This window comes from Musca vetustissima, unplaced genomic scaffold (assembly GCF_032173495.1).
Source record: "Musca vetustissima isolate MV318-11 ecotype Yass unplaced genomic scaffold, APGP_CSIRO_Mvet_v1 utg31085, whole genome shotgun sequence".
Lineage (NCBI taxonomy): Eukaryota > Metazoa > Arthropoda > Insecta > Diptera > Muscidae > Musca > Musca vetustissima.
The window spans coordinates 131,216-152,212 of NW_026874748.1; the positions used below are offsets into that span (position 1 = coordinate 131,216).

The 20,997-nt window shown below is 31.4% G+C and overlaps 2 protein-coding genes across 2 annotated transcripts; both read right to left on the minus strand.

The window, feature by feature from the left end:
* Positions 1–6,089: 6,089 nt before the first annotated feature.
* Positions 6,090–14,290, minus strand: LOC133336402 (uncharacterized). Its single transcript, XM_061544701.1, has 4 exons — positions 14,171–14,290; positions 13,938–14,065; positions 13,195–13,864; positions 6,090–6,593 (listed from the first exon to the last, which is right to left on the minus strand). The coding sequence occupies exons 1-4, from the start codon at positions 14,270–14,272 to the stop codon at positions 6,090–6,092; spliced, it is 1,404 nt and encodes a 467-aa protein (XP_061400685.1). The 5' UTR covers positions 14,273–14,290.
* A 4,237-nt stretch (positions 14,291–18,527) lies between these two features.
* On the minus strand, positions 18,528–20,582 carry LOC133336413 (lipoma-preferred partner homolog). The gene has a single exon (XM_061544710.1). The coding sequence runs from the start codon at positions 20,580–20,582 to the stop codon at positions 18,528–18,530; it is 2,055 nt and encodes a 684-aa protein (XP_061400694.1).
* Between the last annotated feature and the right edge of the window lie 415 nt (positions 20,583–20,997).

A 20,997-nucleotide genomic window follows, 5' to 3' on the forward strand; every position in this document is an offset into this window, starting at 1 on the left:
AAAAATTGAGAGGTTGTATAATATGATATTGCGTTTTGTTTATAAATTAAATCGGCATGACTACGTCTCAACTTATTCATTACTTTTTCTGGGTGTACCATATATATATATATATATATAAATCAACGTTTTTTTTAATATTTTACAATATTGTACCCACTTAATGTCCTGTATCTTGGAGTAGAATTACAAATATCCGGCTGCTGCTCACGATAACTCTCGAAGTGAGCAACCAATTTCGTCCAAATTTGCACATCATATTTCTTTCAAACTTAGTTTAAGTTCGAAGATGGGGAAAATCGGTCCACTCCTTCTCCTTCCTCCCACACAAAATGGTCAAAATTGTGCTAAAAATGCATTTTATATCATGCGAGCGGGCTATCCTTTTTGAATCAAACATTGCACAACCTATCATCTTTACTAAGACTAGATCAAGTCCAAAGATGGGATCCATTGGTCCATTCCTTCTGGAACCTCCCCCACAAATGGTAAAATTTACATTTATTTATAAATCCAATATCAGGCGAATGGAATATCTTATTTAAACCAAACTTTGCACAAACTATTAGATTAGTTTAGGGATGTACGGTTGTTAGTAACGACCGTCCACTCGGAGACTATGTCCATTGTGATCATCTTTTTTTACCTGCAAAGAAAAGAAAAAGGGAGTGGAGAGAAAGAAGGAGCGAGAGAAGAAGAGCTAGAAAAGGTTTTTTTAGCCATGTCAAATTTTTAACAAAACCTAGGATCTGGTTTGGGTCTAGACTAGATTATCAATTTCATATATTCTAAACTGTTTGTGTATTCTGCAAATCAGCGATGGACATTTACAGAGGATATATTCAATTGTTTCTAGTTCTTCTTCGTCCTCTCATAGACGACAGTAAACCTCTCTGGAGTTCCACTTCGAAGTGAAAGATCTAATCTTGCAGTGACCTTTTATTATCCCCACAACGATTGTGATCTCCCTCTTATTGCGTGTCAGCAGCGAAGACTTTTTTGCGATATATATTTTGAGATTCTGCTCAGCCATCAGTAGACCTCGGATTTTGCATATTTGCATATTTTTTAATAATGAAGATATCGAAATTCTGATTGGACACAAATTCGTTTCAAAGGATTTAGAATTATTTGAAGGGTTCATATTTTTTAATTTTTTGCATATTTTGCATATGCACGAGATATGCAAAAAATATGCAAAATATGCAAAAAATATGCAAAATATGCAAAAAATATGCAAAATATGCAAAATATATGCAACATATGCAAAAAATATGCAAAATATATGCAAAATATGCAAAAAATATGCAAAATATGCTAGGTCGATATGCAATAAATATGCAAAATATATGCATAAAATATGCAAAATATATGCAAAAATATGCAAAATATGCAAAAAATATGCAAACATATGCAAACATATGCAAAATATGCAAAAATATGCAAAATATGCAAAAATATGCAAAATTTGCAAAAATATGCAAAATATATGCAAAATTTGCAATATGCAAAATTTGCAAAAATATGCAAAATATATGCAAAATATGCAAACATATGCAAACATATGCAAAAATATGCAAAATATGCAAAAATATGCAAAATATGCAAAAATATGCAAAATATGCAAACATATGCAAAATATGCAAACATATGCAAAATATGCAAACATATGCAAAATATGCAAAAATATGCAAAATATGCAAAAATATGCAAACAAATATGCAAAAATATGCAAAAATATGCAAACATATGCAATATATGCAAAAATATGCAAAATATGCAAAAATATGCAAAATATATGCAAAATATGCAAAATATATGCAAAATATGCAAAATATGCAAAAATATGCAAAATATATGCAAAATATGCAAAATATATGCAAAATATGCAAACATATGCAAAATATATGCAAAATATGCAAACATATGCAAAATATGCAAAAATATGCAAAATATGCAAACATATGCAAAATATGCAAAAATATGCAAACATATGCAAAATATGCAAAAATATGCAAAATATGCAAAAATATGCAAAATATATGCAAAATATATGCAAAATATGCAAACATATGCAAAATATATGCAAAATATATGCAAAATATGCAAACATATGCAAAATATGCAAAAATATGCAAAATATGCAAAATATATGCAAAATATGCAAACATATGCAAAATATGCAAAAATATTCAAACATATGCAAAATATGCAAAAATATGCAAAATATATGCAAAATATGCAAACATATGCAAAATATGCAAAAATATGCAAAATATGCAAAATATGCAAAAAATATGCAAAATATGCAAACATATGCAAAATATGCAAAAATATGCAAACATATGCAAAATATGCAAAAATATGCAAAATATGCAAAAATATGCAAACATATGCAAACATATGCAAAATATGCAAAAATATGAAAAATATAGGCAAAAATATGCAAAATATGTGCAAATATGAGCAACATATTTCACATATGCAATCATTTTAATCAAAAAAAAAAAAAAAAAATCAGGGTAGTTTTCGAATTAGTGTGCTTTCTTTATTTTTAACCTATAGAAATCTAATTGTGTATGTATGCGTTTCATGGTTCAACTGTTAGATTTTTGGGGCATTATGAAAAATTTGCTAAATATATGTATAAAACATGCAAACATATATAACCGTTATATGGCGATATACTAAAACGTGGACCGATATATCCCATTTCCAATACCAAACATCCTAGGAGTAATAATAATATATGTGCAAAATTTCAAAGTTCTATCTTTAATATTGCGACCTAGCATACCGTGCATATATTTTGCATATTTTTGCATATTTTGCATATGTTTGCATATTTTGCATATATTTTGCATATTTCTGCATATTTTGCATATTTTGCATATGTTTGCATATTTTTGCATATTTTGCATATGTTTGCATATTTTGCATATATTTTGCATATTTTGCATAATTTTGCATATATTTTGCATATTTTTGCATATTTTGCATATTTTTGCATATGTTTGCATATCTTTGCATATTTTGCATATGTTTGCATATTTTGCATATATTTTGCATATGTTTGCATATATTTTTGCATATTTTGCATATTTTTGCATATTTTGCATATTTTTGCATATTTTGCATATGCTTGCATATTTTTGCATATTTTGCATATGTTTGCATATTTTTGCATATTTTGCATATTTTTGCATATTTTGCATATTTTGCATATTTTGCATATGTTTGCATATTTTGCATATTTTGCATATTTTGCATATTTTTGCATATTTTGCATATTTTTGCATATTTTGCATATATTTTGCATATTTTTGTATATTTTGCATATTTTTGCATATTTTTGCATATTTTGCATATTTTGCATATTTTTGCATATTTTGCATATCGACAATGCATATTTTGTATATTTTTTGCATATATTTATCGCATATCGACCTAGCATACCGTGCATATTTTTTGCATATTTTGCATATTTTGCATATTTTTTGCATATTTTGCATATTTTTTGCATATTTTTTGCATATTTTGCATATTTTTTGCATATTTTGCATATTTTTTGCATATTTTGCATATTTTTTGCATATTTTGCATATTTTTTGCATATATTTTGCATATTTTTTGCATATATTTTGCATATTTTTTGCATATTTTTTGCATATTTTTGACATGACCCCAAATATCGATCAATTAAAGCATGAAACGCCTAAATACAAAATTTGAGTCCAATCGGATAAAGCATAAAAAATATGCAAAAATCCGAGGTCTAGCCATCAGTTGCCGACTACCTCGCAGTAGAACGAGCGGATTCTGACAATGAAATAGCAGCTGATTGTCCGCGACTGTTTATTTGTTATTCACAGCTACCCAATGAATAGTATTGGGCTTCCACTATCCGCGACCTGTGGACGCGTCCGTTAGCATTCAACTCTGCTCCCCGAAAGCGGATAATAACCTATTATCTTTATTATGTCCAAAGATGGGAACCATTGGTCCAATACTTCGGGCACCTCCCCCTCAAAAAAAAAAAATAATTTTATAATCAGCCTTATTCTGGATTTCAAATTGACATGAATTTACTCGGCCTTCCCCTTCGACTTATTCTGAACAACATTTTCCTGTGATTGTTTTCGCATTCTCGCTTTCGCCTTATTCTGATTGAAGTTCTAAAAAATCCGCTTTGGGGAAAAATTAGGTATTCTGGATTATGTTCTGTGCGAAATAAATTCAAAGGGAGATGACTAAAAAACATACGTTTTAATATTTTTATGAAAAATATTTACACAATACTTATCTATGACGATTTAGAATATTATAAATGATAGTAAGAAAATTTTTAACTGGAAAACAACAAATAAAATGCCATTGGAAATTCTATTGATAACGATGCATGCTGAACCAAATATTGCCAAGGAATGTATAAAGGTAATAAAGAATAAGTCGAGTTTGATGCATTTTGGATGCGAAATACAGACATTTTGGGTGAAGATCTGTCTCTCAAGAAAACAAAAATGTAAAAATTATGGAAAAACCAAATTTGCCTTACGAGCCGCTTAACAGTGAAAACTTAAATAAAAATTATGAAAGAACAAAAGTAAAGCTACAAAAAAATATTGTTTTTAATTATCGTTTGCATGATTTGAAGGAAGAAATAAAGGAGTAGGAGCAAATCATACCACAATTGGCCAATTTAAGAATTTGGGGAGATAAAATATCGAAATTAAATAAAAAGGCACACAATTATGTGGTAAAAAATAAACTGTGAATTAATTCAATCGCAGATTTCTTCCTATTATTCGTTGTGTTTTTGCCATCATAAAAATTGTTCTTTTATTTGTAATCTATTGTAGTTGTTGCACCAAATTACATCAAAACTTTGAACAGCTGTTTCACATGCCATATTGTAGGTTGTCATATTTTCAAACTTTAATTTATTTTCTTTTAATTACAAAGCATTTATACAGCAGATTTTTGATATTTCACATTTTTATTGTTATAAAGTTTAAATAACAAAAAAGTAAAAATTTTGTATACAAAAATCAATAAATAAAATATTAAAAAATATTACACAATTAAATTACAATAGGGCAACACACAATACTACTTAAATTACAATATGGCAAAACGAATCTTTTTTCAACCACCATTTTGGAAAACTCGAATCCGCATCTCGCATTTTTTGCGTCTCCCTATTCATTCTGAATAAGGCGAGAATGTGAAAGCGAAAATTTTTTACATGCGAAATATCTCCCTAGCGATTTCAACCAAATTTTGTACAACCTAATACTTTTGCCAAATGTAGATGTAGTCTGAAGATCGGGCCCATTGGTCCACTCCTTCTCGTGCCCTCCCCCACAATGGGTCAAAATTTTCAATATTTATAAATCCTATATTAAGCAAAAGTAATGTCCGATTTGAACCAAACTTTAAATAATCTTTTATCTTAAGGACTCCTTCTGGTGCCTCCCCAAAAATATTGTCAAAATTTTCATATTTATCAATATTAGGCGAAAGGAATGCTTGATTTGAATCAAACTTTGCACAACTTATTACCGTTACCAAGCCTAGATAAGTAAAATAAAACCTATGTGTAATTCCGAAGGCCTCCGTATATAATAAATCCTTTCCATGATTGTGGGGTTTACTTTTCGAATAGCATTCAGTTACCTTGAGGTTTTACATAGCAATCTCAATATTGCATATTCAATTTTTATTTTATTGTAATCAAACGATATTTTACGTAACGCAAGGATGATTTAAAAAAAATATTTTTATTTGTTTCATCATAATATTCTTAGCAAATTTTGTTACGTTTCGAAAAGAAGTTCATAGAATTTCTTCTAGATCTCGAACATGATTTTTGTCATGTCTTTACAAACAATATTGTAAATTAGTAAAGGCATTTAAAAAAATATATATGTACATATGTATGTATTTAAAAAGATTGAAAATCAAATAGTATATATTGTACATAATATCATTGAAAGATTTAGAAAGATGTAGTTGTTGTTTAACAATGAATCTATGCTTAAACGTACATGTTAGTGTATGTATGTATGTCGGACAATACTTTACGAAAATTATTGGTCTAACTTAACTTTTTTAATAGCTATACACGATGTATTACATTGTTCTTGTTCTTCATTTACAACATTGTCTTCGGCCAACTTATTCGTTGTTGATGGACCAGGGTCTTCAGTACCGCCACCATCATCGTCACATCGCCTTTTCACAGCTTTATTTTCAGTTTCTTCACTAAATTGAGCTTGAGTACTTGTGGCCGAGGGAGTTACAGTTTCAGTTGTCAATGGGGTTGTGGTTGTATTAGTTGTGGCATTTTCAGTATTGGAATCGGTTGTGATGGCAGCGTCGTTATTACACACTGATGCTGTCGTCTTGGCAGCATCTGGCGAGGCACCACCATTGATGTGCCTTATATTTGCCGATATTTCACGATTTTTGGCATCAACATCCTCTAGGCGTTTTTTCAATTCAACAATCTGTACATTCAATTCAGCGACGGAACTTAAAGCCTGTTGCAAACGTTTATATTGCAAATTTTGTATTTGCTGCATACGGTGCATCTATAAAATTATTTGTTGGAAATAATTATTTATTTTTAATGAGAAAGTTAATTTTTTTAAATACAAGACTAAATATGCTCTATAAAACAGTGTCCTATAAAAATATATGAACCTATAAAATAATTGGTGCGGTTTTGTCACTGATTAACGATGACAACCGATAAATACTAATTTTGAAGGGGGAAAATCGGTACACTGCTTCTGGCACCTCCCCCACAATATGGTCAACATTGTGCTGAAAAAACATTTTATAATATCATGCGAACAGAACATCCAATTCAAACTAAAAAATTTGGCACAACCTCATATTTTAACCATTACTGTATATTGTTGGAAGAAAGGGACCGAAAATAACAGTTATTTTTTTAAAATGCGAACAAAAAAACCTTCATGTTAGAGACATGGGACACTAATAGTGTCATATACCAATAGATTCGTACTGGGGAGCCCATTGAGGATATTGAGTGATCTTGAGAAAACACTCTCAGTTCCCATGTTAAGGATTATTTTTTAACGGAAAAAATAAACGTTGATTTTTAACTGTTAAAAATGATTTTTATTTTTTCCGTCAAAAATAAAAGCCTTTTTGCGATTTTTATTTTTTCCGTCAAAAATAGAAGTCTTTTTGGGACTTTTATTTTTTCCGTCAAAAATAACAGTATTTTTGGGACTTTTATTTTTTCCGTCAAAAATAAAAGTCTTTTTGGGATTTTTATTTTTTCCGTCAGAAAATAAAAGTCCTTTTGGGATTTTTATTTTTTCCGTCAGGAAATAAAACTCTTTTTATGTAAAGAAGTTTATACAACTTGTAATCAGTTATAAAATTACAATTTATAAATCTCTGTCCTTATTACAATAAGTGTAAACATAAGTAATCAGGATCAAAGGTAAAAAATATTTGTTATAAATTTTTAAAAAATAGTCTATTGTACCAAATCATGAATATAAATTAAAGAATCATTCCCCTGACTATTAGGTCAAAGGTTATATAACTGGTACCAAACTCTATATGTTTATTTACGTAAAAAGACTTTTATTTTCTGACGAAAAAAATAAAAATCACAAAAAGACTTTTATTTTTGACGGAAAAAATAAAAGTCCCAAAAAGACTTTAATTTTTGACGGAAAAAATAAAAGTCCCAAAAAGACTGTTATTTTTGACGGAAAAAATAAAAGTCCCAAAAAGACTTTTATTTTTGACGGAAAAAATAAAAATCCCAAAAAGACTTTTATTTTTGACGGAAAAAAAAAATCATTTTTAACAGTTAAAAATCAACGTTTATTTTTTCCGTTAAAAAATAATTAATTAAAGTGGATTTTTTTTATTTAGGTCACATAATAACTGTTATTTTTTACCTGATTTGATATAAGTTATAACCGTTACGGCCCCTGAAGATAGGACTTATCGGTCAACTTATTTGGTACCTCCCTACCTCCAAAGGGTCAAAATTTTAAAACTTTATAAATGTCATATGGAACGAAGGAAATATCCAATTTCATTCAAACTTTGCACATGGTAATATATATACCTTATATAGATCAAGCTTAAATATGGGACCCATTGCCTAATTATAATCGGATGTTTGATTTATACGTTACTTTGCAAATCGTACATTAAATTAAATTCTTAACACGTTGACGGACAGTAGAAACAAGTGAATAACACATAGTGAACTTGAACTTGACGGCTATAGACGCAACTGTCCGTCAACGTGTTAAATGGAACCAGAACATATAAATGTAATAAAAACCTGATAATAAATGACTTGTTATGATCGGTTGTTGATGGTATTGATCTATACGTTAAGTTTCTACAAGACGGCGCTACCTGTCACACAAGCAACGAAACCATAGCTAGTTTATCCAAAACGTTTTCACCGAGATCTTCTGATTTAACAACGTGCGATTTGTTCCTTTATGGCTACGTGAAAAATAAGATATACGACAGATTTTAATCAAGACCACGAGGTCTACCATGAGAGGTCTATCGAGGTCATAGCCACATTGCGATTTTTCGGTTTTCGATGGTATTGATCTGTACAACGTTAATTTTCAACAAGACGGCGCTACGTACGTACTGCGTACTCGTGGTGGCAATTTTGCTGATATATGTTCTGTTCCAGTACCTTTTTTAATAGTAAAGCTTGTATATGAGAATAATGTCACAATCACTCTCAGAGTACAAAAAAAATCGAAAAGTTCGGGAACGGAAGTTCCTAGTAAAATATTTCAGAATTAGTTGACATTATTTAAAAATCTGTTTATTATTTTTACTCGCCCAAATTTTCGAGTTAAAAGTTTACAAAGAGAACGTCATTTTGTTTTGTGTTCTATTAATGCGCATAAAGATGGATTACGGGATGGAAACATCGTATGTCCCAGAACTTCATTTTGTTAAGAATTTACGAGAACGAAAATGTACGGTAGCGATCTCACTTGATGTTGAAAAAGCTTTTGATCGTGCATCACATTTAGGTGTCCTCTACAAAATGGCTCAACAGCAATTTGATCCGTTCGTTATTAAACTCTTCCAAAGTTAATTTTCAAATAGAAAGTTTGTATAGAATTTAACCGCATTTTATCTGAGCTAGATAACGTTAGTTGTGGTGTTCCCCAAGGATCTATTTTATCACCGCATTTATACAGCATTGTTATACATGATGTTTACTCCACTGGAATTATTATATTGTTTTTTTTTTTAATATTGCAATATATTAGGTTGGGGAAATAGAAATCCATTATTTTTTCGGCAGATGGCTGTACTGAAAGATTTTTTGTTAAGTATCGACCAAACAATTGCGATTTATGCTCGTTGGAAGGGTGACATTTCGCAGTAAAAAATATTTTGCTGTTTTTTTTTTTTTTTTGCCTTACAGAATGTTAAAAATGGAAGTGGACAAAGAAAAAATTCGGTACAATTTAGAGTTTTTCTTTGTAAATGGTTTTTATGGTTCCAATACTATAACAGCCAATTGTGTGCAATTTTAGTTTCGTAGATTCCGTTCAGAATCTCGCACTGGTAGGTCAGACGTCGAAAATGTCAATAACATCGGAAAAATGAGAAATGTCCCCCAATCTAATATTTATTTGAGAGAGCAAACTCAATCAGCAATGTTATTGAGTTATTTTAAGTAAAAAGTTATCGTACACGCATAATGTAAGTACACCGATGATGTACATATTCCTTCGTCCATCCAATGATTGTATTTCAGGTTCAAAAATACAAACTCAGCTTGATTTCAATAATTTGTATTCTCATCTCTAACAAAATGATTCGCAGATCTTAGAATAGAATGTCTAATAGTACATTTACATTGTACTGGATTTAGTAAATCATTTTTTTTTTTTAATATCATATACGCCAAGTATATGGTCGTTTTCATCAAGATAGCAATCAAGCTAAGGAGTGTAATCGAACACGACATAGTTGAATAACCTGGACGCCTTAACTAATAAGACTCAACTGCAGTAGTAATGGACTATACTCTACCTTTTACAAAACTCTGACTTTTGCGCTGTTACAGTTAGAATCAATAATTTATCGAAATTTAATTTGATTTTTCCTTACAAATTCGAAAAGTTTTGCCAGTTTTTTTACGGGAACACACACTTATTATAACCAATATATTGAAATTCTAGCTTAAGTTTACGAATATGAGATCAAAGTGGCATTAAATAGTATTTTCATAATTTTTTCTATATATAATTCCCTGAATATTTTCTTCCAATATACATTTATATACAATATTTGCGTATACAAATATTGCGTATTTTTTTAATACACGTGTAGTAAATATTTATATTTATGTATATTCAATGCATATATCAATCAAACCATACTCATACGTATTTAGTTAATCCCAATAGTTTTAGGGGAAAGGATATTTTCTAGTTGTGTAATGTAGTATTCTATGTGCATGTGCATATGTGATTGTAAAAGGTTAGGTTAGGATTTATATTCGAAAAATGTTCGCAGCAATAAATCTTTATAATAATTATGTTAAGTAAACTATTTTCTTTCTTATATAAGTCTTGATTTAGATTAGGCGAGTTTACTTGCGGCAAGTCTTTGTTTGAAGGAGAGAGGAGCAAGGGGAATAGAAATGGAAAAAATTGCTCGTACCGACAATTTTCTGGCAATTCGTTTTGTGTATTTCGTATTTGTTGACATTTTATATATATTTAAATGTGAAAAAACAACAAATAAAAAAAATTTTTGGAAACCGAATTGCCTTGTATAGACGCATGGAGCAAGTTCAAAAGAGAACGATAAAAATTGCCGCAAGTAAACTCGCCTAATATAAATCAGGACTAATTGTAAACCAGTTTATTAAATCTCCGTTTCTTCAATGTCAAGTTTTTCATTTCAGCAGGAAAAAATTACAAATGAAATATTTATGTATTTCAGTTATAAGGTTGGCGTAGCACTGAAAGCGTGATATCGTATCGCTGTCAGCTAAACTACTAGTTTCCATTCAAATGTTTTCATAAATTGTCAAAATTACACTAGCCTACAATGTTATATATTTGGAATAGGTGTTACTTGTATTGAAAGTATGGTTATGTTGAATATACATTTTGATAGATATGTAATCATGTTTTGCTAACGATGAGTCATCGATGTTGTCTTGCTCAATGACAAATTTATATAATTTACATTCGAAATTGTTGCCTATTTGCTTTCAGTTTAAAAATGACTACAAAATATTTTCGGAATTGTATACCTGTGTTGTTAATGACATTTATATAAGAATATAGGTATGTCAATATTGGATATTTTTAAAATGTTCTAGAAAAAATGTTTTGTTGAACAAAAAAATGGACAAGACATTCATAGGAGTGTATTATTGAAATATTTAATTAGACCTCCACCAAAAATACAATCAAAACAATTTCTCAATTGTTTGGGTATTTGAAATTAATTGATTATTTAAAATCGCAGGTTTATAACAAATACATTAAACCTTTACAAAATTCGTATTTTATAGAAAATAAGGGATTTATTGAAATCTAAAAGAAATAGTTGTCATTATAATCGCAATTATATCGTTAGCCTTTATCGGTATTTCCAAACTCAAGCAATTTTCATTACCACAATTAACACATCTCATTGTCCAGGACTGTACCTGCTTAGCAATTCCATATTAAATTTAATTAAAAAATCAAAACAATTTGTGTAGACGTACACAAATTCAAAACAATTATTCTTTATTAATAAGTTTTGCTAAAAAAATAATTTAATTTATCAAAAAATAGGTGTCCTTGTATTTAACTTCGCCGTATTGCAGGAGCTCCATTTGAAATATTAGACATGTTATAGTGCAGTTCTTAACCTGAGTTTATTTTTTCAGGTTTAGTATTGAGGCCATTGAAGATTTGCCCCATAACATTTCTTATTTGATGTTCGCCGCCGTACAACAGGAGCTCCATTTCGTTTCTATGACAGATTAGAGTACAAATAAAACCCATATCGCTTAAGTTTGTCGTGATGTGTATCGATCAAGGGATTTACTTTTTCATATATCCCATATTAATGCTATCCATGGTGGAGGGAATTAAAAGTATTATTTCAGGTAAATATTTCAATATTTGCTCAATACGATGCTTTTCGTGTCATATCATTTTTTCGAAACCATCCATGTGATGATTAACAGTTGATATATTATTCCGAAGTTAGGTCATAAAATCTTTACCATATCCAATAGCATCGTTCGTAAAAATTTGTGTTTACCAATTATACATTTTTGTTCGCCTCGTGTATAAAATATATTTCTTTTTTAATTTACACATATGGCAACTCAACAAACCAGATGCTGTTCTGAAAATTTGTGAAATAATAAAACTGCATGTCGATAAAGACAGAAAAGACGGCGCCCTCGCTCTTATTCGGATATAAACATTTGTTTATTTCTGGCCACGTTTTATGAATAAAAATTCAAAGAAATGAAGTATCTGCATCGAAATCCCTAAATCAATTGATGAATTATCACAAATAATACAAGCTAACCAATGAAACTATATCTAACGAAAATAAAAACAAAATGTTTTACTATGAAAAAAAATTGGATATAGAAATTTGATAATATTTGCTTATTATTTTACTAAAAATAATAAAGCGAATAACAATTATTGAGACCATTTGAAGGCTAGTGTTCATTTGACATTCAGTGTAGCATTTAAGTTGACATGAATTAAGTGACCACAGCTGATAAGTTTCAATCACTTTAATTTTAAAGTATGGATGATCGGTGTAATATAGTTTAAAAATTGAAATCGTATTTAAAATCACTGGTAGGTTATTTTAAAAAAAGAGTGCTTGTAGAAATGCCAATTTGAAAATAATTGTAATACAGTTATGTATTCCGTGCGCATACGTATGCACAAATCTGTTTAACCTCAAGGTAATCTGTGGTACGTAGACCAAAATATTAAACATTTTTGAGCCGACTTCGGACATATGTATGTGCATACACATGATATTACTAGATAAAGGGTCAAAATTGCACCCTACATATACGACTAGACTTCACATTCCCACATTACTTGTATCTACGAAAATAACTACTTTCAACTTGAAATATATGTACAAAGGCAAAATTACCTTAACCACACCCTTTTTATAATCGGCTTCAAGTTTCTTGCAATACATCATTGCTGATCGAGCCTCTGGACAATCGCCTGGAGGATGTGTTACAGCGTGATGGCGTTCACCACCACCACCATAATATGCTGACGACGTTGATGGTGACTGCTGGTCGGCATTAATGCCAGCACCACTATTGCTGGCTGCGGGCTTTAATGTACTTCCTAAACGATGAGGAAGAGGTTCCAAAACATATTCATTACTACCATAGATGTAAGGTGTTACAAACGGCGGGGATGAAGCTCCCATACCACTGAACGAAATATTACCCAGACCGGTATTGCTGGGAGTCAAACGTCTGATCTCGGGACAGCACATTTTATTACTACTTCCGCTATTGCTGCTGTTGTCTGCAAAAGTTTTCTTCAATTGATGCACAATTTTTTCATCGAAATGTTCTATGGCCATCGATGAAATATCTCGCAATTCTTGAAGCACCTCATGGGGCCTAAGCGGTTTGTTGCTTTTGGCTATCAAACGCAATATACGAAATATTTCATCCAGAACTTTTCCAGGAATAAAGCAGCACAAATTCAAGTCCATATATTTGGAATAGGTCATTGAGAGCATCGATATGCGCGTCTCTATGGAAGTAAGAATATCTGCATGCCGAGCCAGGCAGTGATTTCTAAACGCAGCAACAATAACGTATATATACATAGAAATGACCTTGTCAAAATTTTGTACAGGAATCTTCTTACCGTCGCTCCGATTCTCTGCGGGGCAGAAGAGCTTTTATTCGTTTAAAGTTAATCGAATGTTGTTTTATGACTTTATTAAACCCTCCGTTTAATACTTGCTGGCATATGTGGTCAAAACGTCGGCAAACCTAGGGAATACACAAATGAAAGCGTGGATGCATTTGTATGAATGCACGCCACAGTATTATGTGTTTGTTTGTTTACATCAAAAACACTGACGAACTTCATCTTACCAGTCTTTTCTTTGAAACTTCATCGTAACTGAGATATTCAAATATCTCCATTAACACCACGTTGGGCAAGTCCAATATATTGAGTGGATTTTTTCCACACATTTTTAATGTGGAAAAATAAATTTTCCGCACCAATTTAATAAAAACAATAATCCGATTCGCTATTTAGTCTAGAATGTTTTCAAACGATATATTTAACGAAGGCAAAGAAGCTAAAATTTGCAAACTGAACGAAAAATGCTGCTTAGTGGAGGCATTGACGTAACGTGATGTAGCAAGATAACAGCTGATTGCGTACGAAGATAATAGACATTGTAATTATACAACAACGTAATGTGGATGTGTATGCTCAGTACCGCTGAATTATAAATGAAATGAATATAAAATAGCATTGTTTAAACACGACGATTTCTTTACTTTCACTAGATTTTATTTCTTCTTATGAAACGAGACGATTAAAACCGTTCAGAAAAAAATGAATCGCAGACTCATTTCATCGATACGATCCACGGTATAATAATAGAAGGTAACAGCAAGTGTTGTTGTACAACAAACGATACAACAACCACATGGAAATTTGTTTTTGTAAGTTATACTGGTGTCAATGTCGTTTGACAGAAAAATGTAAACAAACAAATAAATTATATTTATTTTGAAAATAAAATATTTTCGAATCCTCAAAATAAATTTTGAAAAACATGAATGAAAATCTATCAAATTCATATTTCTATCGCTTCCACAACTTTCCTATAATTGATCTATTGCCACTTATATGTGTAATACATATGAAAATGCAGGGAATTGCGAGTTATTCAATGAACAAGGATTTGCTTCCTCAAACTTTCCCAACAGGCATATTGAGTAAAATGAATACGTGAGGACATTTAATAAAGAACAATTTCGAATTGTATGCGTTCCCAATTTTCCTTTTGGGTGATTTTTAAAAACATAATTTGTCAAATTCATATTGACACTAGTATTACGTTGGAATCAAATCAGCTGGGACTTGCTGTTACCTTGTATAATTGTACCATGGATACGATCGGAAAAAACGAGCGGAAAAAACGAACAATCGCTCAAGTTAAGTCCCGTTTAGACTATATGAAAAATTATCATTATTTACTATACTACATCTCGATTTGTACTAAATTATTATCTAAGTTGTAATGAAATGGATCTCTGGGTTTATTCTGGGTTCATGAAAATTGAATTTATGACAAATTGTCTGAAATTGTCTTTTATAAATATTTTCATGCTGTCAAAATTAATTTTGATAAATACCATGGTACAATTATAAAAGGTAACAGCAGAACCAAGCTTATTTGATTCCAACGTAATACTCATGGTACAATAATACAATGTAGGGAAGCTTGAGGTGAATAACAAAAAAGCAACTATGCACGTGTGGCTTCTTCAGCCAAAAATAAAATAAATATTCGCAACAAGTGTTTGTGTTTCTTTGATATTTTTTCAACATAAAACAAGAAACGCGAAAAATGAATGTAGGGTTATGATTTCTTCCCAAAATCCAGCAGGATATACCATAAAATGTTTGTTTTATCCAGAACAAAGTAATTACTTCCAGACGAACGTGTTTAAAACATTATTTTCATTTCAATTAAATTTTCATATATTTCAATTTATTTGACATAGTATTCAAAACAATACACATACATACACAAAATATGTATTTTGATTTGATGGAACAAGCCAACTTGAGAAAAAATTGTAATCAGTTGGTACCTGTGCCCTACCTTGTAATAATTATACCATGGTAATACTAGTGTCACTATGAATATGACAAATTATGTTTTTAAAAACAACCCAACAGGAAAATTGGGAACGCATTCAATTCGAAATTGTTTATTAAATGACCTCCTGTATTCAATTTACCCAATCTACCTACTGGGAAAGTTTGAGGAAGCAAATCTATTTCATGGAATAACTCGCAATTCTCAGCATTTTCATATGTGTTACACATGGCTCAATATCAAATATAAATTTGATAGATTTTCATTATTGTTTTTCAATTTTATTTTGAGGATTCGAAAATATTACATTTTCAAAATAAACATAATTTGTCAAACGACGTTGACACTAGTGTAACTTACCATAAAAATTTTTCATGTGGTTGTTGTGTACAACAATACTTGCTGTTACCTTCTATTATTATACCATGGATAAATACTCTCAACTGTTAGGGATGGAACAAATTTCTGGAATTTCTGGAAACGAACTATGTAGGTAGTGGCTTCTTCTGTCAAATATAACAAACATACGCAACAAATGTTTGTGTTGATTTGAAATTTTTAAACACGTAACTAAAACATGAAAAATGAATGAAAAGTTATGATTTTTTCACAATATCGATTATTTCATACCATAAACTAAGAAAATACCCCCAGCGCGGTAAAAAATACTTTTCATTTCAATTAAATTTGAATATATTTCAATATAATTTTAATTTATTTTACATGTTATTCAAAACACATACACAAAATATGTATTTTGATTTGATAGAACAAGGCACCATGAGAAAAAAATGTAATCAGGCGAATAACAAAGAACCCCGCTTTGTATGAAGTGGCTTCTTGTGTCAAAAAAAAAAAAAAAAAAAAAAAAAACACACACACACACAAGGAACAACAAGTTCTGTTTATTATATATTTTTCAATATTATACGGCGTTTACATTTTAAATATTTACCGGGTTAACCTACTCTATGAATATTTATTTGACATAAAGACAATGGAATTGATAATTTAAACCCACTGGGTTAACGAAATCCGGTTAAATGTAAACGCCGTATTATATATTAAGATGGTAACAGTATCAAACCATGTGATGGTAACATTAAATGTCACAAAAAATTATTTTTTTAGTTCTTCGTAAAATGGAAAAATAACAATATATAAGTTGAAAACATTTGAAAATAAAAAGAACAAAAAAACATTGGAAGTTCCAAAAAGGACCATTTGACCGTACCGAAGACTTCGGGATGGATCCACTACTTATTAGCCGTGTATAATAACACAGAAAAGAAAACATTTTTCGAAGATCATATGTATGTATATCTGTCGTTAAGTAGACGATAGTCGAAATTTAACAAAGAGAGATGGGTTTCAAGCTGCAGAAAAGGATCCCTAATTTGTGATTTTGTGGTTGAAAAGCAGACCTTTTGGTTATATGATAGATAGATAGATAATTTTTAGATAATATAAGAAAAGGTCTTGATCATGTTTTATATGAGGACTATTCCAAAATATAGACAAATGCTGTTTTCAAATAAAATACGTCTTTTGAAACATTCATCCAGAATATTGTGCCTATGTTGCGAACTTTATGGTTCTTGCAGAAATTAAATGTTTTGTATTTCCCTGTGAAGAAATTGGCACTAAAACATTTTTGTATGCCTCTATTTATTTACTATTTTTTAAATATCATTTGAAGTCCATAGAGGCCATTAAAACAACAGAAAAATTGTCCACGTCTTGTATCATTTCCATAAGTTGATTTATATTAATATTTCAAAATATCGGATTCTGATTGGCTGAATGTAATTTGCTTCAAGCAAGGTATATTAGAAGGTAACCGTATCAAGCTGATGGTAACATTATATGTCATACAAACTTGTTATTTTGTTTTTATTTATTTTGTTTTTATTTATTTTTTTTTCAAATCCATTTCCAAATAAAAATTGAACTACATTTAAAAATAACAAAAAAACAAGAGATAAAAATGAAAGGTATAGCGGTAGACCATCGAGATTAGACTTTTATAAGAAAACCATGGAATCGAAAACAAGACTTTGGGAATTACTTTAAGCCATATTTACGAGAACATAAACCAAAATTGTGTTCTCTTTTTACATTTTTAGTGTGCAAGCTTTGATTGCGCGATTTTATATTTTATATACATATTCGTTAGATTCTTATTTAACCCATCACAATTCGAAAGAAATAAAAATACATATTTTAGCTTTTTAGTGGAGACTTTATAAGTTTTACACATAGTATATATTTGGTATCAAATCGAAACATTAAAGATATAAAAGTATAAATCTTTTGATATTTACTACTACAATGACACATTCATTTCAAAAACTGTTATTTGTTCGAATGAAATATATTAAGTTTAAACGGCACACCAAAAACGTCACATGTATTTTTTATGAAAGCAGACATTCTAAATGCATAAACGTTGCTCGATTAATATGAATTATATGTACGATTACGAATAAATGTTTTTCCAACCGCCCATTAAGCTACTATAATATATAAGCATTGTATCCTTGTGTAATATGGAATGTAATTTTGATTATATGTATGTTCTTGTGCTACAATGAAAAGCAAACTCTTTAAAGTTCTGTAGTATTTCCCAGCATCTGAGTGGTAAGTATTTGAACACGCTTGGCATTGCAACTCTTGCACAAAACATGATCGTCAAGAGGATAACAGCCACGCCCTTCGGCCTCGGACGAAAGTAACAAACCGCAATCTTCACATTTGTAACACTCAAAATGGAAGCTTCGATCTAGCGCGACTACACGTACAGTTTCAGTTTCCCCTGGCTCCGGCATAATTGGTTCTTTGCATACACAACAGCATGGAGCAAACTTCCTATGAAAGTCTTCAATGCAATAATTTTGATTGGTTGCATCCACTGTAAATGGTACTCCGTCTAAACTTTTCTTACAAACCACACAAGTGAAGCACTGTGGATGATATGGTTTGCCAGTGGCTCGTAATATACGCTCCAAAATAGGATTCATGCATACCGAACATTTTTCCAACGTCTGCAAATAATCATACTCACAGTACGGCTTTCCATCCAAAGTATAGAAGGGCTTGCCCTGTAGGTTCAGGGCACATTGTGCACATGTGAAACATGCAATGTGATATATTTGATCCATGGCGGTACATCCGGAATTTTCTCCAACAACACGTTCTTTGCATTTGTAGCATATTCCGTAACTTTCCAAATCCTGTGGAGAACCCATCGACTGTACTAAATAATCAGTGAGCGCTTCCACTTCGTCCTCCTTACGACGAGACGAACCGGGGGCCAAAATACCACTGGCACTGTCCCTTGTTGGTTTTGGATATATTGGCATATTAGAATCGATGCCGCTTTCAAGACTCAAATTGCTGCTGTTGCTCTTGCTTAGAATGCCGGCACAGTGTGGCATATTCCCCATACTCCCCAATCCCTTTACACATGACGGATACATTGTGTTGTTCGAATTAGTGGACATTTGACTTGGTGGCCTCGGATTAATTGGCTCATATATCGATTCGTAAGTAGACGATGTTTGAGAGAATCCGCCGTAGCCATAAAAGTCGGAATTGGCAGTTGAATTAGTCTGTTGTTGCATATTATTGTAATTGTTGTACCCCATATTGGACATGTATGGTTTATTGATATATCCTGAATCATTTGCAGCTACATGTGTCTTGTGATCCAATGGTAAACCGTAGCCACTTACGGGTTTGGCAATACACATCTGCTCGTTTGATGTTGGAATTGGCTTATGAGGTGCATTGTTTGTTTTAAATACTTCAGTGGCTCGCCTCAATTCGCTGTAGGACGAACTGACTGGACTGGGAGGAGGCGGTATATCGTCTTCAGGCATCATGGACATGTTCTGAGCATAGTATATACTGCCATCGCCAGAGTCCCTTAGTGGCTGTGATGCAGACGAAGATTGTAGATTGGAATAAATATTGCCTATGTTGCTATAGACATTGTTTTTAATGTTGTTCATACCACCACCAGGCGATGAAAGCGATGGAGAGTTTGTTCGTCTCATGTTCGCGTATGTGGCACTGGAGCTGTCCAGCGATAACTGCGGTTTGATGGGTACATCAGACAAAAGCGAAGTGGATGATAATTTTGGAATTGTCGATAATTTTGGTTTTGGCACAGTAGTGGCGTCATTTCGATTGCTAATTTTACCCATTTTCTCCAATTGTTTTTTATGATGCTCAAGAGCTTCCAACTGTTGTTCCAATATAGCTGGATTGTCTAGTGTCACCTTGGGAGAAGCAAGTAGTGAAGGAATACCTGGTGCTGAAGTGACAGCGGATGTAGACGACTGTTTGCGTAACAACAACGGTTGCTTTGCAAATCCTGCTCCAACTGTTGTGGTTTCATAGTGACTTGCGTCTGGATTATCCAAAATATTCGTTGACTTCTTATGTGGTTTCGGAGGAACTAGTGGAGGACCCACCTTTTTATTGGCAGTGTTATAAATTTGCGCTGAAGACAAATTATTTCTCTCTTCGATGTTGCTAACAAGCTTGGCGACACCAACATGACGTCCTTCTGGAATAGATTCTTTGTTAGATACGGCAACGGATAGGCGTCCATTTATTAAATTTAATTGTTTTAGTTGCTCGTCCAAATCATCCATATTAATCCGTGTTTCATGGAATTTTGTTTGTATCACAGGAGCAGATTTAAGTACGTAGCCGAATGTTTTAACGGCGATTAGAATTTCAATTGGCATTGGTATTTTTTCTGGGTGCTAAAAATCAATATAATGTTAAGGTACAGGATTAACGTGACGTATACGCAATGGAATTAACGTTTGAGATCGATTGGTTTTATTAGTTTAAACGTAGCCTTATATTTACATAAATGTTTATTTACAATAATTTATATTTTATAAGTTCTTTTTATTTTTTTGCACTTATTATATATTATTGGGTTATAGAAATATAGTTCATATAGGTTCAATAACGAATACGTTCGTGTTGATGGGAGAAAATTTGCATTTAGAGTTGCAATTGTTTTCCTGTGACCATAGAATTATTTTCTGTGCACAC